The 27,628-nt window shown below is 39.2% G+C and overlaps 1 protein-coding gene across 2 annotated transcripts; it reads right to left on the minus strand.

The window, feature by feature from the left end:
- nedd4a (NEDD4 E3 ubiquitin protein ligase a) lies at nt 1-27,174 on the minus strand. 2 transcript variants are annotated; one of them, XM_079339203.1, is made up of 29 exons: nt 26,851-27,174; nt 24,831-24,904; nt 23,364-23,442; nt 23,224-23,262; nt 22,630-22,683; nt 10,998-11,048; nt 10,557-10,618; nt 10,213-10,321; nt 9,790-9,953; nt 9,568-9,682; nt 8,334-8,492; nt 8,071-8,154; nt 7,709-7,828; nt 7,271-7,495; nt 7,003-7,080; nt 6,592-6,646; nt 5,575-5,633; nt 5,376-5,441; nt 5,030-5,259; nt 4,649-4,770; nt 4,068-4,138; nt 3,870-3,965; nt 3,709-3,782; nt 3,569-3,629; nt 3,412-3,471; nt 3,219-3,326; nt 3,006-3,102; nt 2,688-2,760; nt 1-1,959 (listed from the first exon to the last, which is right to left on the minus strand). In XM_079339203.1, exons 1-29 carry the CDS (start codon nt 26,893-26,895, stop codon nt 1,857-1,859), a joined length of 2,733 nt encoding a protein of 910 aa, XP_079195329.1. In that variant the 5' UTR covers nt 26,896-27,174; the 3' UTR covers nt 1-1,856. The 2 variants fall into 2 exon arrangements, with proteins under 2 accessions (XP_079195329.1, XP_079195328.1); XM_079339202.1 differs by lacking the exons at nt 22,630-22,683; nt 23,224-23,262; nt 23,364-23,442; nt 24,831-24,904; nt 26,851-27,174 and adding an exon at nt 16,357-18,403.
- Between the last annotated feature and the right edge of the window lie 454 nt (nt 27,175-27,628).

Here is a 27,628-nt window from a genome sequence, read left to right on the forward strand (position 1 = left end):
TTGTTTTAAATATGTCTTTATTTCCCAAATATATTCAATTTGGTTTGCTAAATGTCCCCCAATAAGGATTTAACATCTACAATTAATTCAATTAATTCAATCCATTAAAATGCTGTCTATATGTTTCATGCATGTTTTCATAATGCACTTACAGGTGTTATAATGAAGTTCTATAACAACAAATAGATATATCACAAATAACAAGTGGACTATTCGTTATTACTCAACAGACAAGAATACATATAACAGTACTTCCATTTAGAGATAAGAACAACAACAATTAATCAAATTTTAAAATACATAACAAAGGCCTCTGTATTGAAATTTAAATAGCAGTGAAAGAAGTGAATGTGCTTATTTTCAGCTATGTTCACATGTAAACATTTCCACACATGTACACTCAAGGATAGGATCGTTACGTTAAAGAGGGATTGAAGCAGCCTATAGGTGACAGAATGGCAAAGATTCAGACAGATCAGAAGTAAGACTCATCGATATTTAGAAAGTGCTTTACTTTATAAAAGCATAAGTATAAAATTGTTGTCAGAGACAAGAACCAGCCCTCAGTATATTTTTTTAAATCAACGACCTGTAAACATGGCAGGTAGTGTAAACACGTTTAACCATTCAGAAAATGTTAAAACTACTGCTTACGTACAGTGACTTTTCTATAAAAAGGTACTACAACTGACTAATCATTCTGAAAAAACACAATCATCTGTACACAGTTTCTTAACCAACAAAACATTTCTTTAAAGTTGTACTCTTAAAAATAGAGCACTGTGCTTGTGAGCAGACACAGGAGGAGTAAAAACAACTAAATGAAATCACTCATTGAAGAGAACAACAACACAGTATATGTCACATACTGTTTGCAAACTTTACAATAAGGTCAGTCTGTTGGATTATGTTTCTTCTGGTCAGGAGCTTAAATGTGTCTGCACATTCATCGATTCCTCGGACGACAGCAGTGTTAAACTCGAGTATGAGTAAAAACATGATTTATGATAAAGCGGTGCACCAAATACAATCATTAGAGAATTTGACAACTTGAGTGTGTTTTTGTTTTGTACTTGCTTTTGTAGGCAAAGGTGTATTTATATGCACATTTTTCTTGATGACTTAAGTAATATTTTAGTTTTCTCAAGTCAATATGAAAATGATGCATAGTATTTCCCAACCTAACACTGTATGTAGACACGTGTTTGATACCTGTGGACTACACCGCCAGTAGCTACAGGATCCTTCGATATTTCACTGGTCCTGGTAGATCACCTCTGTGATGGTTTAATGAAACACTTTCTTTAAGGGCAGCTGTTCACACTTCAACAGAAACATTTCCTGCTACCAATAACTTATGTTTTTGATTTGCATCAGTGTTTCTGATAAGACGGAATGAAACCTATTTCAATAGAATTTTAGTGAATTTAGTGAAGAAAATCTTTGTCAATTTTAGTTGGGTTAAAATGCCAATTTATTCAGATTACACTGAGATTTTACGAGTTATGAATTCTATATTTACATATACCTGCAGAGAGAATCATCAATTTCAGAGGCTGTTCAGCCAATACGAGTGAATGTTTTCAAATACTTTCATATATAAAATGTATCTTTGTATCTTTGTATTTTTACTTTGTAAACTTAACATGCAGAGTGATTAAAAACCTCTTGCACTACCGATACAACGTCCCGTCTCCACGTGCTGCTGAAGGTTGTGTGACTGTCCTTCATTGGTCACACAGCTGGCACAGATTTGTGCACGACGCACAGCTTGTTTCACTCATCACAGCTCCACAGGCTCCATGGCTTTACAATGATGGCAGTCATGTTAGTTCAGCTAGTTTACTGTAGGGGAACTAATCCACCCCGTCAAATCCCTGTGCATTCTCAATGGCGATGTTAAGTTTCTCTCTCAGCTCTTCAAAGGACTCGTAGGGAGGAAGGTCCAGTCGATTGAAGCTTTAAGGTGGGGAAAAAAAGAGAATTAATGAGTGAAGAAAAATAATCACTTAACTATTGGAAGAATAAAGATGAGGGTCTTAAACATAGATTCATTTATAACTTATCAGTTAGTTACAGAAGAGGCAAAAATGTCCTGATTTTAAATCTATCGTGTATTTAAAGCAAGAAAAAACACAATCCTACACTTTCCACAAGACCTCAAAAGGCTAAATTTGCATTGAAAAGAACATTTACAGAACAATCAGTAGCTTGTTCTCTTTACAATCCTTAGGAATCTTACTGACCCAGATTCCCTTTACTTGTATAAAGAAGAGAGAGCTATGACTACAGTTAGCCACTAGAGGGCTTTAACCCACCATGCTCAATCAGTCCTTTTCTCTCATGTTTTGAAACTTTCATTCACTCAGTAACAGTTCAGAAAACCTTAGAGAAAACCGAGGTCATGACAGCAAAGCCCAATGTACATTGTCATGCTTAATGTACAGCCGCATATTTCTTTGATGTCTTTCTTTAGGACATAGTTGTAGTTTGTTTGAATGAGTTTTTAAACTGCCTGAGCAGAAGATGCTGCTTCGTTATCAAAAGGGAATGCCAAACTGACACACATTTCTAGTTTCTCACAGTAGCTGAAAATGCTGCCAACGGGTCTCAGAAAATCAGCAACAAAAAAACTGAGACATATTCCTAAGAGTGTGATATTAAAAAGACCATGGTGCTGTGCTCACCATGTGTGGGCTCGGGGGAGTTTATCACGTGTTCCCCACTGCTCGATGGTGAACAGCTGTGGTCCGTTAGAACCTGGAAAATGAAAAACATCAAACATCAAACAAACACATTCAGCATGTTTTTTACTGGCTCAGTAACAATGAAGAAATCTCAAGTTTGAGCCACCTGCTAATTAAAGACAAGAGTAAACGGTATGAAGGGAAAAGAAGTCATGCAAAAAGGCAGATAAGGCAAAATGGATCATTTAGCCTAAAAACGTCAATATCAAGTAAAGAACCTGAAGCAGGCTGTGGTGAATGGCCTAGTGGGTATCTCACCATAAAGCTCAGCAAAGCCGTTCATTGGGACTCTTGAAGTTCCCGTCACAAACTGTAGGAGCCGGATTCGCTTTTCTGCATCCATCAACAGCACTGTCTGTAAGAACACAAACTTATTTTTTTAAAACTCACACAAATTCATTCTTAAAGGATAAAAGCTTAAAGAAGCTCAAAGGTCAGCTTGTTGTGTGCAGGTATGAAAAGACGTCTAACCTTCCAAAACCATTGGATGACGACGTGGTTGGCGCAATAGCTGTTCTTGTATTTGGTGTTCTCCCGCCAGTCGTTCACATCCACGTCTCCAAGACCACACATGAGCAGCTGTGGACGACAAGCAGGTGAATCATTCAGGTTTCTGGAGTAACTCTGGTTGATTTCAGAACATTTGACGGACAAATCAACTCACTTCAAGCTCGTTCTCGTCAAAGATCTTAATAAGATCCTGAGGTATCAACTCAAAGAACCCCTTAAAACACAAAAAGAAGCAAATTCTTATTTTTTTCTTCGTGCTGTTAAATTGTATATTCAGTGTTATAAATAACAAAAATCAATTGAATCCTTACATCTTTGAAGGCAGTCATCTGTTTCTGTATCCTGTTTACAAACCTCCACTGCATCACCAGACTGCCAAACAAAACAACACATCAGCCTCAAACCATAATTATGACAAATGTTTTTTCTTCAAGTGAGCGCCGTTGCTTACTGGATGTATTCCTTCTTGTTGTCATTAGTGACAACTATCTCTGTGCCGCCTGGCTTCAGTTCATGCTGGTGAGTCTAAACAGGAGAAATTAGACATATGAATCACATAAATGACAGAACAGAAACTGAAATGTGTAGAGGGAAACAGCACATTGACCGTACCTGTCCAAACAGCTCTTCATCAATGGTGAACCTCAGATCCAAGTCTGCCGGGTCGTTCTCCAAAATCCACATCAGGGAGTTGAAATACTCACTGTCCTACAAAGAAAACAAACTCATTTTATGAAGACATGTTCTTCAACATGTACATGTAAAAGGAAGATCTGGATGTAAGTTGAAGTGGAAATATTGGACACTCACAACAGACTCCATGTCCTGGAGAGTGATGGGCTTCTGCAGCATCATCTTGTAGAAAGGCCGAATGAAGAAAGCTTTGAGATACACAGAGTTAAAGTTAGGTTCTCACACAAGTAAGGACACTATTTGTTCAAATCCCTGCTTTGCAGTTTTTTGGTAAAACTCATTTTACTATACATTTCTAAGAGTCTTTGTGTGTGTGCTATGAAATGTGTCAGCAACACACCTGGAAACTATTTAGCCCCACCGGGGTAAAGTGTCGGCTGTCTAGAGGTTTTTCCCCTTTTTCTATGCCAACAAGTTCTACAGCTGTGTAAAAGATGTAAGCTTCATTTTTTGCCTGACAAAGTTAGGACACCAATGTTTATGTCAAGTTAACCATGTTGCCTCTCACATAGAGTCTTTACCCCAGTGTCTTCCACTCAGTGAGGCATTCATTTTACTCATGAAACAGTGAGAACAGACAGGTGCTTATGCTAAAACCTTAAACCTGTATTGATATTGTGACGGGGGTTAGAAGTACGATGTGTCCCTACTTTGAATAAAATATATGTAGAGTGACACACAAACACTTGAGTACTCACCATCGAGCAGTTTGCCATGATACACAGCCATGCCTGCCACACGGCCAATGAACTTGAAGTAGGTGAGGTGGTCCTCATTACACAAACCAGAGTTTGGGTTAATCTGGAGGGTGTAGTTGTCCCTGTACAGCACGTCAAACAACAGAAAGGGAAACCTTTAGACAAACTGTGCTTCCTGGCACAGTGAAAACAAACATTAACATTTCTCAGAACAAAATTCGAACATACAGTCTGAGATCGTAAAATGAGGAATGATTTGTGACTTGTACGTCTGTGATACTGTATTTATGTAATTTTTTTTCTAACGATAGCTAGACTCGTACAAAAGACCTGTATGATGGCAGTTGTGTTGTCATAAAAACAGACATTGCTTGCACTCACGTCGCAGAATATTCAAACAGCCCATAGTACGGGTTGAACATCTCCTTGGACATGAGGAAGAACCACTCCCTGGCTATGCCCCCGTAGTCCAGTCCTTTTTCTCCCTCAAACTCCACCCACAGTCGGGCCTTCAGCAGGTCTGCCCTCTTCACTGAGAGGATGCGTCTGTACGAGTCCTCGAGCACAGCGTTACGCCTCAGCTTCATCTCAAAGCGGTTTGGTATGTCCGCCTGCGTAAAAGTGAGGGGTTAATAAAGAGAAAGTTTTTGATCATTTTCAGGTTAAACAAACGCAATGTGAGATAGAAACACCACGCTGGTAATAGCTCGACAGTTAGGACACTCACCGGTCTTTTGAGCTTCTTTCGGAAGTAGTCATACTTCTGTTTATAATCTCTGGAATAAGGCACAGCCTACGATAGATGGATCAGATGGAAAGTGTTCAATGACAACAACAAATCATTCACAACCTTATGACCTACAATGTAGTCAGTTCTCTGCACATGATGTTTCAGTTAAGTTTTCTGTATTTGTTTTAGTACTTACTGGTCCAGTTATAGCTGAGTTCTGTAATCTGGGGTCATCCCATTGTGTAGCCTTGGTGTCTAGGAAAAATTAGACATTAGAGTCCTCTTCTTAATGTGGGAAACTACCGTAAATTCCGGACTATAAGCCGCTACTTTTTTCTCACACTTCGAGCACTGCGGCTTCTACTCCGGTGCGGCTAATGCATGGATTTTTTATGGGGGACAATGAGCTTCTGCCGCAAAAACATTTGACTTCGTCACGTCGGATCTTAATATCAGTCATTTTGCGCTTCATGCACGCACCCTCATCATGGAAAACACACGGAGAAATACATATGATGCAGCTTTCAAGTTAAAGGCGATCGACCTGGCTGTCAAAGAAGCTAACAGAGCTGCTGCACGTTAAGATGACACTGACAGCGACAACAGAGACTGAGGAAGTGAGTAATGAAGTCATTCTGAGGCAGTGAATGGATGGACTTTTTCTTGTGAAATATATTACGGTCATCTTTTTCATCAGCCGTGTTACAGACACCGTCGGCTAGGCTTCGTATTGTAACGGTTCATGTTGTAAAGTCAGTAGTTGATAATGTGTTCATAATTCCGATTATGTGGAGAGTCAGTGAATGCACCAGCGAGAACGTGTTGAGTGGCTGTATGAGAGAACGCTGGGGGAGAGAGTTGGATTGTTACGGCAAGTTATGGTTTTGTTCTCCGCTGTAAACGGCGTGGTCACGGCCGACAGTGATCGGGTTATTAAGTTATTATTTGAACGCTCTCGTCGTCCTTTAACGTCCGTACGGACGCTACAGTATTTGCGGATGTTACCGGTAGCCTACGTCTGTGTAAATAGCTCGTTATAGCGTGGACACCTGCGGCTTATAATCAAGTGCGGCTTATATATGTACAAATACATTTATTTACTTATTTTTAGCCGGTGCGGCTTATATCCAGGTGCGCTCAATAGTACGGAATTTACGGTATTCATCAATTTATGAGTCCAGGATGGCTTTCATATATCAATTGCCATACTTACTGTGATCAATATAGAATATCCTCCCATCGCTGTGGACCCTCTCTTCCCAACCGGGCTACGATAAAGAAAATATCAATTTTCTCTGATAAGTCAGACTGATAAGTTTCGACCAAACACAATAGGCAGCACTAACAGCTGTGATCCCCGAGGGGAAATTAGGTGTTTACACTCTGGGGATAGGCTCATGCACAAACAAGATCCCATGGACATGACCTGAAGGAGAGACGTCAGAGTGACGCTCCGGTGCTGGCGGCTTGCTCAGGGGCACCCCAGCAGTGCTCAGGGACTGGAATCCCAACCCAAATCCCTACAGACTGAGCTACTACCGACTACTTCTTTTTTGTTTTTGCCTGAGATATCAAGCTTAATATGATGAATGTGTTGCTGATCTCCTCTAACTGATCAACTTACCGGCAGTGGGCCTAGATCAGATGGGTCAAGTGAGACTCTTCTTCTCATGTTCACAGGAATCCTGAGTCTGGGATCTTCCTGTTCACAGAAAAACAAGGGATGTTTTGTTCAAAACAGGAAATGGTGTTTTAGACATTAAAACGCTGTTAAAGATTGCCCTTTTCAAAAAATATATTTTTAAGTTATTACCACATTGAAAGAGGTAAACATAGCAGTTGAGATCATTTCTTGTAGTTTTAATAAAAACACTGGCCATCTGACTCCTCACCCAGGTAGTAGTCTTTGTGTTGTGGTCGATAAAAAAGGGTCTTCCACTGGGAGCACTGCGAACCTCCCAACCAGCTGGCAGAAAGCCAGACTCGTACGTGGCTTCAGGGCTTGGGGTGTGCTGAGGAGACTCCTCGGAGGGCGATGGCTGTTGAGGCGGAGTTTGGCTCTGAGGTAAACCTGCATTATTCTGTGCTGCTGCTGCTGCTGCTGCCTCTGAGGTTCTCTGGCAAACAAGAAAGTAACAACAAAAATGTTAATACAGATATAGTGATAAATAATGAAATGTTTCTTAATTTTTGATCAACAATGAGCATGTCAGAGAATACATTGTTGAAAGGGGCTTGAGAAACTAGTTTTAAACATTGCCACTGTCACAATTATATAGTCAAGACAGTACACAAACACACTGCCACTAGTGAGAAAACCTGCATTGTACCTGAACGACTGGTCGTGTCCATGAAGTGGTTCGGCTGAGGTGGTTGATAAAGTAGCGTCTGCCTTTGTTGTCACGCTTCTCCTCCCAGCCTTGAGGCAACCCAGACGAAGTTGGAAGCAGCTGTTAAATGACAATACATTTTTTTAAAAAGTGATCAATACTGAAAAACATATATAACTGCTCCTTGATCTTTTATTTAATACTTCCACATTGCTTTAACAGTGAATATTAAAGCTGTGACAAAAAATAAATAAATAAATAAATACCTGTGAGCCTTGAACACTCAAACTTTAAATGTGGTGGTGCAAGACGGGCAAAAAAAACAAGGAAGGAGTGATTTCAACAGGGAGGGAAACACTCACCACAGGATTAACGGGATGTTCCTCTCCTGTAGAAGTCTGGGAACTTCTTCTGACACTGGAATGGCTTGAATTACTTGCATGATTCTGCAGCAGAGGGAAGGATGTGAAAGACAATAGTGATCACTTAGCCATTAATGTAAATTTACTTTCCACTCCTCTTTCCATTGAAAGCTTGTGGTTCGAATAAATCTTATTACGAGTCTTTCACCCTCTGACTTTCGATAATCAGAACTTCATGCTGAAAAAGAAAGAAAAGGACTCACTGTCCGGGAGGAGCCAGCAGTGGGCCCTGAAATGTGAACGTTTCTCAAGTCGTCAGTGAAAGCGCTGAACTCAGGCACAGGTGAGCAGGGTGTCGGTGATGTGACCTGGTTACTGCTATGATACAAGGTGGATTCGTCCTCAGCTATAATTTCCCAGCTCTAGGAGAGGATACAAAACAGGCACACTGTGGGATCCATCTACAATAAATGAAAATAGCTTTAACAAATTCTTCAGCTGAAATTCTCTTGAAGTAATTGTTTGATAGTTTGTGTGGAGTAAATCAAAGTGGATCTCCTCAGGTGTTTATGCCAGAGCTGCCTGAGGACACACCTGAACTGCACTGCAACAACCACTTGATTTAATCAGGGAACCAGGGCCATCAAATCTCTCATTTACTGCCCCTGAACAAACATACAGTGGGTTGTTGATAGTGTGTTGTGTAAATCTTAAACCTGCATAATCTGTATTCTTTTGCAACTTTTGGCGATAAAGACAAGACTTGATTTACACACAAACCATCACTATTCATAAATTGTTATGAACTAGTTGGCAAACGGTTTAAACATCCAGCAAATAAAGAGAACATGTTTTTCTACGAACTCCTGAGTGGAAGATCGAGCTCTATATCAACTAAAAGCTCAACTATGATAAGTCTGTCCGCTTGGCAGGTACTGTAGAGTACAAAGGTATTTAAGAGGGTTGATTTTTTTATTTACTAAAAACGGCTCTGTGGAAGTAACAGGAGTGAAACTAAATAATACGCCAAAACAATCAGCAAAGGAAACCTGAAAACAATCTCAGGGACAGTCTGTGGCGTTAAGTGTTTTTTAATGTTAATTGCAACACTGAAAAGCCCAAGGAATAGCTTCATGTTTATTGTTATAGAAAAATAAACAATGTGAAAACAACCAGATGAAAAGGTTTTATTTTGAAGATTTACTTTATTTTTCTTGCTGCTCGGTTATTTTATTCTAAAGCACCACCATTGCTCTGCCTCCGACCTCCTGAGCAGAGGCCAACGATGAATGAAGTGATTACCAACAAGAAATGACAAACTTTTAGTCAGGCATGCTAGGATTAGGTAAATAAACTGTCTACATTTTAATCTGTACTCCATTAAAAAGGGAAAACGCTGCTACATCTGAACAGAGCACAGGAAAGCGTTACAAGCAGGACACAGTAAAAGGGAAAAATGCAAAAGGTATGCAAATTGGTTGTAAAAGTTAAGATTACCTCAGGAGACTCTCCTGTGGCGTTCTCTTCGTGGTCTGAGATCTGTCTGCGTGTACTAAAAGCAGCTTCCTCCATATTATTATTGGGTCTTCTTTGCATCCCAACATCACTGTCCCTATAATAGACAGACACACACACGCAGACACACGCACACACAGTCGGTCAGTACATGAAATCAAGGCTAGGGATTTAGTTTTCCTCAGAAGAGAGGAGCATTCTTACTGCATTGTGGGTCGTAGCCACTGTGTCGTTCTGCTCTCATGATGGACAAAGTAGGTCCTTCCTAGGTTGTCCTGCCGCTCCTCCCAGCCAGGGGGCAGAGCGGGCAGAAGCTGGCTTTGTCTTGGACCTGACATGTCCTGGCCCTCTAGAAACTCCCAATCACGCTGCAAAACATAAAGAGTTTAAGTTTACTGCAATGGATTACATTCAGGATGGAGACAATATCAACTGCATCAGCTGTGCAACTGCACACAACAAGGAATCTGTTTTTAATTGGCTAGTAAGCTTCAAGAAAGCCTAACAGACTGGCTGAAAAGGTGAATGCTGGAAAAAGAATATCAACATTAATTAATTAAACAAAAAAAGGAACTGGATTATTTCAAAGATAATTGGGTGACATTGTGTTGCTTAAACCTAACTTACATCCGTGTCCTCGGTCTGATTTTCTTCAGGCGTTTCCTCCTCTGAACCTGAGTTTTTTGGCAGGTAGGTCATTTTGAGTCGCAGGTGACCTTTGACTCTGGACTTGTGGCTGCAGAATAAACAAAATATTTATTTTTAATTAAACCACAGACAAAATACCAATTCATTCATAATATCTTTATAGGATTTCTTAATCATTTTTTTTTCAATCCATCAATTGTCAAGGATGTTTTTACGTAAAGTATGAATCAAGGCCGATAATTTCCTCTGCAAAGAAACATAATAAAATGTGATGTAAAAAAATAAGGACACATAAGATATAATAGCCATGAAATCAAGCAAACCTTCGTGGGTGGAGCAGAAAATCCTTGAATGTGTATGGCCTTTCTGTGTTAGGATTTTCTGTCTGAGAAAAACAATAGATAGAAAATCTTCAAGTCTACAAATGCATGATTAAATCCTTAGTGGCACTCTAAAAGGAAACATTTACATGACATGAGGTTGACAGTAAATCCTTTGCGGGTGTTCAGTTTGTGAAAAAAAGAAAGAAGGTAACATAAACATGACTGACTGTGTTTCCAAAACCTCAGACAATGATGTGGAACAGACACAAGAATAAGGGCAAGCGTGTTTACAGTTACATAGGAACATGAGTGAGAGCGAGTTTACGAGCTTTTACAGTAAATGTTAATGTAAAAACAAAATACATTCAACTTGTGTGAACTTAAACAAGTCACAAGTGTCAAAACAGAGAGAACAAGTATCTCATGCAACCAAGGACTCACCGGTATCTGATTTAAGGGAACGTCCACCTGTCCCAGAAAGTCATCACGTGTCTGACAGAGAGAGAGATAGAGAGAGAGAGAGAGAGTCAACACAGAAGTCAGGATCATGACAATATTATCTTCTCTCACACACACGCACCACACACACACACACACACACACACACACACACACACACAAACACTTGGCCTGGACATGTTTTTGAACTTAGCCGTCTTTTGAGTAATAAGAACCAGTTTGATGAAACCCACGGGAACATGTAGTATTTATTTATGGAGCGGTTTTATTGAAAATTACTTTTTTACATGTACATTAAAAGGCTTCCTTTGTAAAGGTATTCACCGTATCTATTTTTACATACGCCTATTCTTTCAGATCATATGATTTTAACTGATTCTAAAATCCTGATCCTCAGCACTAACACTCCACTATGCTTGAACATGAAACATTGTTAGCCACTGACTTGATCTCACTGAGTTCGTCAACCCACAGCGAACGGATGCACCGTTTCACTACGTGTGAAACTGGGACAGTAGTGATGTAGCATTTCGTCAGATACGCTCTCTTTTCTATGGACACACTTGCTGCAAGCGTTTATTACATCTGTTACAGTCTAAGTCGCAAACATACACTTCACAGGGGAGTCAGCTTTGTGACCAAATTAACACTGGTGGCAGGTCAAACTTTCAGAATGAGGTATAGAGTGTTTACGTGAATAAATATAGATGTGAGGCCTCCGCCGTCCTGCCCTTGTGCTTCTAATAGTGAAGCCAAGAAAAGCAGTTAAGTCCCGGTTAAAGGGAAAGGCAACATATGCTCAAGCAATGACAAATAATCAACAACATAATCAAACCCAAATGAATACTGTCCACATCTGTATATGATGGACTTTAATTTTGTAAAGATGTTTTTTTTTAAAATCGTGTTGTTTTGTTTTTACTGCCAGTAAGAAATAGATTACTAATAAATATATTACAGTAAAGATGAAAAAAAGCTAAACAGTACCATATGACAGATTGCATGTACTTTTGTTGATCTAGCAGTTGAGGCTTACTTCATATCAGGACTTACTTTGAGCCTCTGGAAAAAAAAAGCTGCAGTGGAAATTACAGGGTCGGAGTACTGTTGCATCGAAGAGTTATTGTTAATAGGACTTTTTTTAATTCATCGACTCATTTTTGAGTGTATATGTTGGGGTTTAATCATCAGCCTTTCCTGCTGCTTTGGACTATTGGGACAGAAACACATGAGCTGTTCTATTCCACCCTTGCTGACCTCGTTTTTGATTTACATTGTCTGATAAAGGCAATTCTTGGCTTTTGTGGTTGAAAACAATTTAATGGGGACAGAGTGAAAATAGCTTTAGTACAAACAATTATTGTTTACATTCCTAGCCTGCAGCCTTTTCTCATATCCTGTGATCCCCTACAAGTATGGCTGCAGGGCATTTTGAAGTAGCACTACAGATATTTCTGGAGGTCTCTTAAGTACTCCTGCCTAAACAGAAACAAGTGCACTAAGTGCTGCTGTAAATGTCAGTGATCTTGACGAACGCATCACATTCATTTAGGATTTTTGTTTTTTAAACAAATGGCCTTTTAAGATATGTAAATCATCATGAATGAGGTTCCTCACCCTTATCGATTTGTTTTTCAACACTTTATAAAAGTATGGGGAAAGTGCAACATTTCTAAAGTTTATGAGACACAACGCTCTGCAGACTGATAGATAGATACATAGATACTTTATTGATCCTGAGGGAAATTCAAGACCCTTAACTCAAAGTTACAGTATGTCCCTGAACAACTCTTTCCCATCTCTTTGTCACACTCATGTTATCATGTCATGTTATATCTACTTATTAGATATTTCTAGAAATTAGTAAATCCGCTGCTGTTTTTCTCTTTTTTTCTCTTTTTTACAAAAATCTCCCTTAAAGCCTTGAGAAACACAGACTAATCTAGATCTAAAATGATTTATCATTTATGACATTCACATCAAGGAACCACCTTCAATAAAAAAAACACAATATTTTCAATCACAGGAGCAGAATTAATAACCCACTACCTCAGCACATCAAAACATAACTTATTAATATAGCGAGACATTTTTAAACTGATGGGAAACGGATCTCTCTAAAACTTGGTCTGGTATTTCATAAAAAAGATTGCATAAAGAACTACAGGCCTATATCACCGACTGTCCCTACCACTTCAAACTTTAAGAACAAACTAGTAGTAATTTTCCTGGAAAACTTCCTAGATGTTTTCTGGGGTGACTTCAAGAGTCAAAAATAGTTTATGATTTGGACACATCAGGCCACTGTCCAAGATAAGAAGTTAACCGCAGATAAATGTCCATTCAGGGCATCCCTGAAGGTTCATGTGACACTAAATACAACTCAGTTTAGCATGTGGCATTAAGCAGTGCAGACCACATACTGCAAGAACTTGTGGCAAGCAGCGACAGACATATGTTAACGTGTCTGGGGAGCAAGTTCAGTGATATTCATCATAGCTTGGCACAGACAAAATACTTTTAACAGGTGGACTGCAGCTTGTGAAACTTTAACTTCTAAAGAGTCACACAGATTAGGTTATTGAAGCAGGCAAAAGTGTCCTTCAAATGGTTCTGGGCGGCTGTGGCTCAATGGGTAGAGTCGTTGTCCTTGGGCAAGACACAAAAAAAAAAAAAAATTTGCCTCCCCTGCTCAGTCAGGGTGTATGCGGGTCGACCGCTTTGTGCGCTAATTGCCCCACGGAGATAAATAGAGTTTCAAAAAAATAAAAATAAAATACTCCCTGGTCAAGAATTTACAAACACACCAGAAAAATATAATAAATTGTGCTAATTCATGGGATGAACACAGTTGCTGGGGGAAAGCTAAAATACCATGATAAGGTTAAGTCAAAACTGTAAGTCATTTTGGATAGCCTTATTTTTCTTACCTCACTGCAGAGACAATATCCTCAATTCCGATTGTCTAAATGTTCATTATTTGACGTCTATTCTACTCTTTCAGAAAAAAGTCACCTTGGATGGCGGCTGTATTTCAGTTTTAAAATCAGGTAAGGGAAGTGTCAGTGGCCTAGTGGATACTTTGCGCGCCCCAGGTACAGATGCTTCAGTCCTTGAGGAAAGCAGCCCAGGTTAAAAACCATCTGAGGCTCCTTTCCCACATGTCATTCCTCACTCTCTTTCTCTCTCCTTGATTTCTGATTCTATCCACTGCCCTGTCTATCCAGTAAAGGCCCATAAAAATGTCAAATAAGTCTAAAAAAAATAATCATCATCTTTGCATTTGTAGGGCTATTTTTTTTATTTTTATAAAAGTGTGCATAAGTTCTCAAAATCACAACTTACAACTTGTTTAGCAATCCAACTTTAAAGAAGAAACAACCACAGACGCAGAGGCAGCAGCAGAAAAATATCATGTGCCACTTTGTGTTTTTGAGAAAAAGCCAGTTATAGTAACTATTTTTTCTCCATCAAGATAAATTCTGGGTTTTTTTTGGCTGAAGCAAAATAATGACTTCACTGAAGAATGCCTGAGCGGAGATATCTGTGATTCGAGTTAGGGATGTGGTCACTCATGGTTGTTCATTAACTTATGAGATGAGGCACAGGGGGTCATGAGGGCAAGACAGATAAGAACAGACACGACATATTTCCACTGTGGAACGTTATGTAGAAACCAGCTGAATTAAAATGAAAACACATTTAACTATAAGTCTTTCAATTGGAGAATTTGAAGCATAATATAATAAAAAATGCAGAAACCCATTGTTAGTCTCTTAACGGCAGAACTGAAAATATAATAATTAAAAACGAACCTAACCTTTAGCCATAGGTATGTAAAATATAACTTAAAATATTCAAACAGAACTGAAGGAAAGGCATTCATTTTTCCCTCTTGTACTTTTTGTGGGAGGCATATTAAATGCTGGCTGTGCTGTTTGTAAGCACAATGTTATCTTTTTTTATTTATTTATTTATTTTTTACAACTGCTGTAAAAGATAAATCATTGATGAGAACAAAGCTGGTTATCAAAACTGAGTCAATAAAATAATCCGTTGAGAAAACTTTCATTTCTCATGGACCAAAAAAATGAAACGCTTTTATACTAGTATTTAGAACGAACACTTTATTCTTGATAGATGTAGAACCCTAAACAGTGTGAATAACGGTTGGTGCTAATCTGTGGGTGTGTGCATCCAAAATGTAAACATAACCGAGTACTATTCAATGCAGACTTAAAAAAAACAACACACTTGTGTCTTTAAGTAAATGGGCTAGTTAATTACTGGAGGAGACCTCCTTACTTGACAAGCTGCTAAATGCAGGGGGGGGGGGGGGGGGGGGGGGGGGGAGTCTGACAGCTGAAACTTCACAAACACTGCATGGCAGGGGGACCCATAGGGAAGGGACACACCACCCTTTTACTGGGAAAGGATCACACTCCCATCCTGCCTACATTACATACCCCCACCACACAGACACACACACCATGTCCACAGATGGCTGGCATGACTGCGCTCTGCTCTAGTATCATGCTGTTAAATTTGAATCCACGGGACTGGGCAGCGCTACAGACCAACAGACTATCTGGAGTCAGGGGGAATATTTCAGAGGAACTTTATTTATACCAGCAAGAGGCACAGCTTTTCCCACCACTAAAATTAGCCTGAGTAAATACTTAAGTTGATTACTCACAGTGCTAACATAATAATAAAAAAGTTGTAACTACTCTAAAGTCAAGCACATGTCCACACATATTAATAAAGAAACCGAAAGTTCTGTAGGGGACTACTTTTCGTTCTGATTCTCTCTTTTCTTGAACACTGATATGCAAATGGATTTACTGTAATGTAACCCAACGCCACTGAATGTTTGTCCACATTGGGCTTGTTAATTGCATGACTTAGCTGTAGCAATCCTCTCAGTTACTTGCTTGTGGTAAGCCTAATAGCTGAGTACACAACGTTTTAATAAGTTTGAACAGTAAAGTAGTACAGAAGAACAGCATTAAAGCACCATATTGAAATATATGGAGTATAATTTCCTCCCGAAAACATTAAAACTTTCACTCAAGAACTATGAGACAAATTTAGCCTAAAGCCAACATTTACGCATTTGTTTTATGCAGTATTAATGACTGTCCAACTCAGACAGCAGAAGTCAAAGTAGCACTATCGGAGCAGTCAAATCAGAGCGCGCAGAATCCACTAGAACCAGTTAAACAGCATTACAGGACACTGCACATAGCTCCTTCAGTGACACAAAGGTCTCTGAGACTATTTAAGATTAGTTTGCCTCTCAACTCAGTGTGTCTTTTAGGGACAGAAACTGCAAACTCACCTTGTGGTTTTGACCTGGACTCTTTGGAGAATTATCCACTTTGTGGCTGGTGTTTACATCTGTAACAGAGCTGGGCAACTTTGCCGGGCAGCAAGGTGATAAATGAATGTGCACATGTGGGGAGCAAGGACTACTGAGTTTTGGATTTGAAACATGACAAGAAATTCCAGTGTTAGCGTAGGGAACTTCCAGGGAAAAGCTCCTTTGTATGGCGCGGTGACAATGGTTTTCCTCAGGCCTTTCCTGGCCTTTTCCTGATAAACAAACCGTCTGGTTTTTCTCCAATGGTCTAGTTGAGGAAAATAAACAAGCCGAGGTACTGCGATACAGTTTTTTGCAGGAGTCAAGCTCACCCTCAGGATGTGCGGCTGGGTGAAGAGTTTCGGGATATTCCACATTAACTGTAGCGGTAGTTGAAGCTCCATTCCCAGGTATCGTTGGTCTGTGGTGGGCAAAATGCAGCAGCACGCTGCTAGAGTGCCGATTAGATCTGTCTGGATTAGATGACAGTTCCATCATTTTACTCACGTCTTCCATTCTGCATTTTGGTTCATCATGTAAAGGAATATTAAATTGCACCATGTGTTTGGTATCCCTGAACTCTGCTGAACAGCTTCCTTTTGGCAGACGGTGGACACTTTCTGCCGTTGTGTTGGAACCTTTGCAAGTCACCTCCTCCTTGTCTTGTGAGAATGTCTGAAATGTCTGAAAAGATGACTGATGAGAGCCCTTTGTTGGTGGGAGAGCGGGGAGAGCCACAGGACTGACTGGGGATGCAGGTGGGGTGGTACAGGGGCTCTTTGGGAATATAACCAAGGAGGAGCACCGCCTCAGGGGGACCTTGGACTTGCAGCGTAGACATCTCTCTTGGGTGGTCCTGTGTTTTTCTGGAGTCTCTGGTTCAAAGATGCTGTTGCTGCTACAATACCCAGGATCGCTGGCCATACTACTGCTGCAGGAGCCACCTTCAGAGCCACTACCTGCTCCTCCTTCACTGCCCCCCCGGTCTCCATCCTCTATACTGTCCACCTCTCCATTAGGCTTTCCACAGGGCTGTAGCGAGATCTGCAGAATGCTCTTCCTATTACATACTCCACTGTGTATCCGTGGTACGAGTACTGAAGAGTATCGCTGTAAATTAGCATTGTCTGGTGACAGAGGAGTCACCTTCAAGTGGACAGAACTGTGCGCCAGAATCTCTGCAGTGCTACAAACTGGCCCACTGACTCTGCTCTCATCACCATGGCTGCTGAGGCTCTCTGACAGCGGGTCCGTGTTGCTTCGTCTCGACGCGAAATGCAAGCGCAGGCTGCGTGCCATTCGTTTAACCTTCTAATCCCTGCAGTGCTGGTGAGCGCTGCATGATCAAACTCGCTGGTAGGAAAAAAGGATAGCAACTGCTCCAAGCTCTGCTCTGTGATCACAATCATTAGTGGCTGTACATAGCCAAAATAGCTCTGGTGACAACCTACATTCCTCTCCAGGCTGATCTCAGCTTTTAGTCAGAGGAGGTCAGTGGTTCTGTTTGGAGACATGACCCAAACATACGACCTTTGAAACAAGAGCAATCCCAGACTTGAATCCCTTTAGAGAGCATAAAAAGTACAAGAAAAACATAGTAATTCTTCAAGGTTTTCACCACTGATCTGCCTTACAACCTTAGCTTAACCTCTTTTTCACTGTACCTGCTGAGCTCCAACCAGCCTGGCATTAAAAACCTTGTGTCTTTTCCAGTTAATGAGTACCCTTTCTTAAAAAACAACCAGGAAGCCCTCTATGCTGCATCTAAGACTAAGGTGTTGGTAAACTGTTACATCTGCTCCGGGACACTTACTAAAGACTCTACTTCCTGCAGCAGCTATGCTTCTAATGTTTCTGCAGCTCTGTGCCCCCACAAATATTTTTACCCACTGCTATTGAGTTACAGGAAATCAAAGAGGATGACTTTCGACATCATTCTGTATTAAACTGGACAGTGGGCTTACGAAATGGCATATCAAACAATTAAATCACCAAAGCCTGTGAAAAAAAATGCTGAAAAATGATTGTAAACTGTAAAAAGTCAAAATGTGTTGTTTTTTTCATAAGCACAACTTAAAAAGTCAACGTTATTCACCTGCAAAGAAGCCAAAGATGTGCCACAACAGAGATGAGACAGAGATGTAGGGATATATAAATCTCCAACATATTATCTTTTTGAATACAAACATGATGGTAATATAAACCAGATAGAGCCGGTAAAACTTCCATGGTGACGTGACACCTGTTATATGACACTTCATGTAACAGTTAATGCTGGTCTTATTTCCTTGCTATGATTGTTGGCCTATATATAATAACAGCAGACTTTCGTATGCCAGGATGACCTATTTCAGGGCATTACGCTGCATCCAAAACATTTCCTGTAGACGCGGTAACAATAAAAGACATATCCCAGGATATAGATATGATTCACAAGAGGACTGCAGTGGAACTCGTCACCTACTTTTTAAACCATCATGACAAGCTACCAGGAAACCTTGTGATCGGCTATTAAATCACTCACCCAGCCAGGAGATAAGGTGTGTGACGCACACGACCCATTTATGTCAAGTCATACAGTGTGGTGTAATAGGCCAATAATAAAGCTAAGCAGCCTGTAACATACAAATGAATGTGTCACCAAAACGAACACTGTGCCCGCCCCACACTGAAGGACAAGCTATATTTAATTAGCACCAACAATAACGTCATTATAAACTGTGTCAGTGGGTGTGCTGAGGGTTGAGACTGAACATGAGACAGAGGATGTCTCTGTCAATCAGCACGGGCCGCTGGATTAAGTCAAGATAATGAGTTACTAAACTGTACATGTTCACATCCATTTTTTTCCTCAATGATCGAGGCCCCCTAAACTACCACACACACCATAATCATCAAAATCACCACTAAGCACCAAATCTGACATGTCTAAAATTGACTATCCCTGAATCAAATCAAAAACACTTAAAATAAACACTCTGATGTACATATGATCTGAAGAACATAATCGACATGCAATAAAACCTTCATTTTTATTTTTACTGGAAAACTTCTGGCACCAGCAAGTGGTTTTATTTGCACAAAATGCCTTAGGAGCAAGCCATGCAAGTTATTTAGACAGAGTATGTATGCAGACATAACTTTGTCATAACATTGCAACTTGAACTTTGACTCCGTGACAAACAACTGTTGCACAAAATATCACTGCAGTCATCTGCAGTCTTGGCAGGTCAGTTATGGTGCCAGTAACCAGGCTGCTGATCACCAGGCAGACACATGTATGAGGTGTATTTTGTCCTGGGCTTTTTTGTAATAGTGTTTCACAATTTCCAAAGAGTATGTTTAAAGATCAGTACACCAAGCACTGAATTTTCTTTCAAAACAGTGTGTTTGATTTCAGAGGGAATGAAGCTTGATTTTCATCCTACTCTGGGAGCCTTTCAGGATATCTTGTTTTTTTTTTTAATGTATCTTAATCTGAATGAACAACTTGCTTGGAGCACTCCTTTACAGAACAGCTTTACTTGCTCAGCAGGTAGAACCATTCAGCATGATTGAATTTGACTGCTAGAAAATAATTGTAGGAATCAGTAGCTGAAATATTAATTCCACTCACTCACAGTATCACTATAATAAGTGTTGAAATAGAAAGATGTTAATGATGCAGGGGAGAAGTGACTTTATAGATCAGTGTGGGACAAAGCAATACCTTGATTCCATTGAATCAAAGCCAACAGGATTTTCCTTTGGATTTCTCGATAGATCCACAAATAAACAACTTGAATTTTTTTTAGCAGGTACGAAATCATCAAACATATACAGAACTTTAAGGTTATTAACAAACAAATACCAAAATAAATGATTTTATTCACTATCACTGAGCTTGTCCATGGTTCTGTGAAGAACTTTAATACCATAAATACCTCTTTAGGCACAATTACAGACACTACTGAGACCTTTATTAAAGTACAGCTAAGCTTCTAATTCATTGTAGGAATTTCCGATTTCTACAACAACAAAAAAAAGTGCAAAAAAAGCTGAAGTTGGTTGCTAATGTAAGACTCTGAAAAAAAAGCATTTATCCTTTTACATCAACTATTTGTTGCGAGGTGAGAGACAGACCAAGTAACTTAGTTTCAACAAGTTACTCACACTTTCTAACCATACCTGTGTGTCGGGGCAGCAGTGACACGCGTATACAAGCACGTTCACAGTCCTGACACACCCTCGAGATTTGTACAAAATCCTCCTGGAGCATGACAAACCAGCTGCAATAGAGACACACCCTGATTTTGTTTTATCATTTGACCATATGTATTTATGACACAATAAATCATTCTTAGACATTCAGCCAAACAACAAAATAAAACGACAACACACATCGGAGAAACAGCTCAGTGTATGTGCCCTATCTTGTGAGGAATCACAATCAGAATCGAGTTCTATTGCCTTGTACATTTACACATACACGTGGTGTATGTGTGTAAAAACATTTAAAAAGGGAAATAAAGCCAAAAGAGTGAGAACTTAAATAATAATAAAATATATGACGCAATTACAAATATATAGAATATAATTTAAAAATGTCAAATATTAAGAATAATAATAAACACAAAAGAAAATACATTCAAAGTCCAGTGAGTGTTAATGTAACTCATAAAGAAACCGTTTCAGCCTTCACATTACTGTGATGTTTTCTGACTGTAGGGCAGATGAGAGTGTTATGTGGAGGGAGGGCAGGGACATTGTTCATGAGGCTGAAGTCCACTCTAACAGTTCAGTCCCAAACGGAGAGATACAAAAGACAACACATGTACAAATGACAAGAGGACAAACATTAGCCTGTGGCTTCTTGTAATCTATGCTGAGGGACTCTTTAAAAAGTTTTTTCAAAGAGGACAGGAGAGAAAATGATATGTCAATATTGGTTACAGTTCAGTGAGAAAACCACAAGATTTCTTTTACTCTCTACTATGGCCCTCTTGGCCAGGATAATACTGTAAATGAGTTTCTTTATCCCAATGAGGTTTCTCCTGGTTAAATAAATACAATCTCAAATCCTAAAACATAAATATTAGTATTTTTTTCTAAAAGGAACAAGCAGCTGGCTTCTATCTAAACAGAGACAAGGTTGCTTGTTTAAGGTTCACTGTAAAATAAATACATGTTTTTTTTACAGGTGTAAGGTGATACTAGGTTGAGACTGTTTCCTTTGTCTTGCTTTATGGATATTTTTGGTTTTTTTTATCTTGTCATCATGGTGTGACTGCTCAGGTGTCACGGGACCGGCTGAGCACTGGCCCAGCATGAAACTAGGTCAGCGGCTCGACTGATATCATGCTACAACTCTGCATTTCCTAACTGCTTCAACATAGCTGTGCAACGATGGAGTAATCAATATACAGTAGAATATACTCCTATTTTCATCCTCAATTCACTGTTAGTGAACTACACTCACCTCACTTATCATACAGCTGCTGCTACACACAAGAACCAAAACACAATTGTGTCATAACACAAACTTGCTGGTGTGTACACATACTGTATCTCTGTCATCTGCATGATATTTAACACCTGAAGTGATAGGTGACTCTTACAACTTCCATCAACACGTAAAGTATCATTCAGGTGCCCTTAAAGTACATTTGCCCATATTTACAGGTCTCACTAATTAGGTTTCCCAGTTTTGAACAATAACACACAGAGGTCATGGCAAAATAAAGACTGTCGTATCAGGGGGATAAACTAAGTTCACCTTGCAGTGACTGGATGAAACCCACAGCCACAGAAATGTGACACATTCCTTTATTTAGCCTCCCATGGTGTTTTATGGCATACTCAAATCCGTTAACATAATAAGATGATGCTTCTGTATCAAAAAAATAAATGTTTTTTTTAATTAAAACTCTTCCGTAAATCTGTCTTGTAGGACTTAATCAAACAGATAAATGCTCTACAATTATAAACATTACAACTATTATTTAAGACAGGACTCCTTTATGGCAGACTTGCTCTGTCAATCTCTTTCAACCTAATTGTAAAACATTTTTCAGATGAGTCTAAAGGGCCACTAGTCCCATCCTTGTAGAGCCTTTGGAGCATGTTTGGACCACGTGTTTGGGGTAACAGGCATTTGTTGCTAAACTTATAATTTTTGTTTTTTAGGAAGGGATTTCTTTGTTGTTTAAAAGCCAAGTGTCCTTAGAGGGATTTAAAATAGATAGTAAAATAAAGAAAATAAAGATTACTTACCAGACGATTCTCATCAAACACCTCCAACAGCAGACGATGCTTCCTGGGATCAACCTGAAACAAAATGTAGACTGTGAAGTCAAGATGCAGAGGTACTGAATTCAACAATGACTCAACAACACAAAACACAACGTATAGAAAAATTAGATTTAAATATGAAATATATACAATGCGGCAATCAGTGTGTCAGTGGGTTCGATTCCGGTCCAGAAAGGTCTATACTTGTTTTGGCTTGACAAGTAGGCTGTCCCCACTCGCCCCTCGTTTTGCCAGATATGAGAACAGTTATCATGTCAAACAAACAGATGATGCTGGGATGGCCAACTGGTTAACATAAAACAGATTCTAGCCAACCTAAAAAGCCTTGACAATTGTCTGATAGGCTTCACGAACAGAAACGCTGTAAAACTTGGATAAATATATATTTTAAGAGAGTTTGGTTTGCAGAAAGGTTTCAATGCAGAGCTGGCTAAACACTGAAGCTTCTGTGGCCGCGACATGTCAAGCTGCATGCACATAGAGTCTAAGGAGGAGGGAACAGAGTGTGGGGCCGCTCTGTCAATAGTCAATGCTCCTTTAATAAATGTCACCTACTCTGAAAAAGAATTCTTCATTCCAATGTGGGTCCAGTGTCTTCATATACCATGAAATGGGAAAGAGAAATAAATCAGAATTTGATGAACACTGTGTCACAAATAAAACATACGCTTCGATGTAGATTTCCACTTACTCACTTTTTTAATGGTTTTAGTTTGGAGACTTGTAAGTTCTCCATTGACAGGATCATAAAGAGACAGTCTTGTATATGGATCGCTGTAAGAAAAATGAGACATGTTCAGACCAAGGTACACGTAAACATCCATTTACAAAGATTTTAACGGTTATGATACGTTCTGCTCCTCGTGGTTTCTGTGGTCCCTCTGCAAGTCTCTTCTATGTTACAAATGAAAGCCAAACACTCAGCGTTGTTGTCTGATTCGGTCAGGGAGTGCATTCAGACGCTAGTAGCATTGACATAATGGATTCAGCTAATCAATGCTTAAGGAACGATTTCATTTTTAATGTAATGTTTCGATAAAATCTGATATCCATTAAAACCATAAATCTGTAGCACCACATTATGCACTGCCTTATCTTAGACGCACTTTAGACCTGTTGTAGTACTTCATTAATAATACGTGAAGTGAGTTATGTTGTGTTGTTGCCAAACTTTAGTTATAACATGAACAATTAAACAATGATTAAGAAAAAGGCTGAAAAAGCTCAAAAACCATTTTATAAACTCTTACAGTGATTTACAGTAACCTTACTTTAATCTCACGTCGTTTTTGGATTGCATTAAAGGTTTTGGGGTATTTCTAAATGCTTTTGAATAGGTTTACAATTTTACATCATTAAAGGTTGTTACAACTCACGAACAGGGCCTCACAACATTTTCTGCAATCAGAGAACAATGCTTATTTACTTCATCTAATAATTTATTTCAGGCCCATAGGTCCACATCAATCAGCACATACATCACAGGGACAACAATACAAGGATACAATCTTTGTTCCTTTTTATAGTGAAAATCCAACATGCTGTAGACAATCCCTCATCAGGACTCTTTAATAACGTATGCTTTCAGAGGAAATACAAGCAGCCTATCAAGTGTCTAATTGAGGTTCAGTTTCCTGTTGTGGTCAATACAGCATTCCATGTGTCGTTCTGTTTTTTCAAGATATACAGTGATGCCTGTCTCCTCTTTTTCTGAGGAAGTAACAGCCAACAAACTGAATCAGGACCTCAATACTCCTCTCTTTCCAAACTATTGAACATTTAAATTAGAATAATCAATACTTTAGAACTATGCTTCATCAGAAGGTACATCTTAAAAAAATGTTTAATTAAAACTTTGTAGCATATAGTGTAGAACGAATCTATGTATGCAATCATCAAGAAATCAATATCTGTTTTCGTCTGATCAAGTATGACTAATGGGTTTCTCTTTCACATGTCATCGAGGTTAACTATACTTACATTCTAAGTATTGGGATGATTTTCAGCTCTTAAAGGCTTGTGTGCATAAAAATGAAGACTACTTATTGAAAGATTCTTCATAATGTCAGAATGGTTCAATTCAAGAATAGATTTAGGGTTATTATTTAAAGTACCAGTTAGTTGCAGCCCTGCTATGAGTCCGTAATCTATAGACAACATACCTTGCTCCGAGTATATCTTTTTTGGCCAGACAAATTCCTGCAATGACTTTCACTTTTAGGATCCTGGAATGCTCCTAAAAAAAAAAAAAAAAAAAAAAAGTCACCATGAGATTTTGAACATTAGCAATTAATTGAAGACAGAAATTGCAGCCAAACATAAATCTGTGATGCACAAATGTAATACTGACATAAACTATTGGTGATGACAAAGCAGAAAACCCTCGGTCAATGAATTCTGTAGCCGACAAGGAAATACCACATCAGTTTATGGATTTAATTCCTGACCATTTTTTTTCTGCCTTCAAGTTAAAGATTATTCATAATCTGAACAATAAATAACAATTACAACTCACTTTTAAAGCAACAAAATGTAAGAATTCCGATTTGGTCTCTGAGTGCAACTGTACAGTAGTAAAGCACACAGCAGTTTTATCGATCCCTCACAGACAATGTGCGTTTTGGATGAGCAGAGGGGAGGTGTTGTAAGAAGATAGACCCATATCTAATTAGGTTAGATTACTTTCTGCACAAAGTCAAGCTGTTAAAAATAAGACAACAATGACACTGACAGCCAAACATTACGTCGCAATAAGTGAATAATATCTGCATGGATGTACACTCGTTTTCTTGCTCGGTCACGCTCTCTTTTTATCTTCTTAGCTTCATCCGTCACAGTCCTCTTGTTTCTCTTAGCCTCAGCTATTTTATCAAACAGCACATAGACAGGCGAACTAGCTACTACGTTGAAGCTGTACACACTTCTCATGAGCCTGCTAGAAAACTTAAAGTTTTCTGTGTACATGGGAGAAACAGTGCTCTGCCTGTTGAAAGCTGTTGTACTATTAGATAAACTCTGAAACTACTTTTTAAGGTGGAAAAGTTACGTATTGTTGCTTTAATGTCTGTTAATTTATTAGTAATAGTTAGATTCACAACATTGAGAAAGCAATGATTTAGTCAGGGATGATTTGCCATACACACACAAAAAAATGTCTTCCACTGAGTAGAGCATCGATCTCTTAACTATGAAATATAATGTCATTCTGAATGGTTAGCTCAAGTAATGAAGATGGCATTGCCAAAGTAAGAATAGATAGTGTGCATAGTTTATAAAGAAACAGCCAGTTGCTTTGACAATCGTGTTGTCAGAGCTTAAGGAATAATCATTAACATAAAACAAGTTTTTCCTTTTTTAACTACTTGTTCAACTTGCTGTTTTAAAGCAATAGCACTCTTCACTGAACAGCTGATAATACATCTAATTCATCCAGAGGTCGCATGTTATTGATGCGCTTCACTAGGTACAGTATATGTGCACGAAGTTCAGGTGTGCAGGAGAAAAAACAGCAAGCTCTTGGATCATAAAGATTACAAACTGATACCTAAAAGGGTATTTCTGTTATGAATCCCTGTCACATGCAGCGCACACCCCCAATAAGTGCGCGCTCCTCCAGGATGACGTCACATCCTGACGATAACTTGCACTTAAGAACATTTCCCACAACTCGGCTTCAGATATGCCTTTCCTGAGACTCTTAGTGAATCACGATGATGTTTCGCAATCAGTGTTATAATCTTATCGCCCAATGAACTACTTTAGGGCCTTCTTAATTCTACCTACAGCTCTGACAACGTGAAGTGTGAGCCAGAAAATACAGATTGTAGTCGATTTGAGGGGAGCGGAAACGAGAGACGTTCACTGCTCACGAGTTTGTTTCTGATCCTGGTTGATAAGTGTAAAGCTAACTAAAACTATCAACATGTATACAGTTATATCGTTTACAGTATCGATTTCCAATCTAAAAGTAATGTTTACACATTCAAGCTCATGCGAAACTCCTGCTTGCATGGTATCCCTGATACCCAGTTTGAGCTTGCCAATTAATTTCCGGAATATTCCAGTTTAGTTAATTAGCAACAGTTAGCGTGGACTTGTTAGCTGTCTGACAAGCAACGTTTCCGCATGAACAGCCTCATTTAATGCAGGCAAAATGAGAGAGAAGAGTAAGTTCAACATTACCTCATCCGCTTGAAGTCCTCGAATCTGTGGAGTAAGTGCAGCCATAATATCCGTGCCCTTCGTCCTCCTACCTGAGAGCGACGACAACAAGAGAAGGACAGTTGTCCTTTCAACACTCCTGAGGTGCTTAGTACGATACCTGTATTATGACTACAGTATATTTGTTAAAGCTGGTAGATACCGTGAACCTGACCAAGTGGCTAGTTGTGACACTGTCGTCATTAACTGTGTACATCCTCCTCCTCCTCCCTTTTCTTCCTCCTCCTCCTTTACCCTCCTCCCCCTCCGCATCCTCTTCTCGTGCTGTCACATCTAAAGTTTAAGAGGTGACCGACTACCTGAAGGCATCGTTCATTTGTTAGAAATGATCTTGGACACTTAAGACCTGTGAAGGAAATACTTTTTAGATATTAAAGAATTTAAATAATTAAAAATATCCTACAATAAATGAAAACGTCCCTTCACAATAGTCTATTAAAAGTAAAAGTAAAACAAAAAAGAAATGTAGCCTACATTAAGCAAGTGGTTTTCAGCCCTTTAAAAAAAAAAATGTGGCCCACTTAAATACAAGTGTAGGAGAACAAACCAGTGATACTTACAGGTTTAGGATCAACTTGCACCTATCTTATGAAATAGATAATGATGTGCAGATAGATAGATAGATAGACAGACAGATAGATAGATGATGTATACGTGTGTATACACACATATACACGTCTATATGTGTGATCAGATATAAGTTTTACTGTGGTTGGAATTCCATTTACTGCATTTGGTA

Source organism: Symphodus melops (genome assembly GCF_947650265.1).
Source record: "Symphodus melops genome assembly, chromosome: 3".
Lineage (NCBI taxonomy): Eukaryota > Metazoa > Chordata > Actinopteri > Labriformes > Labridae > Symphodus > Symphodus melops.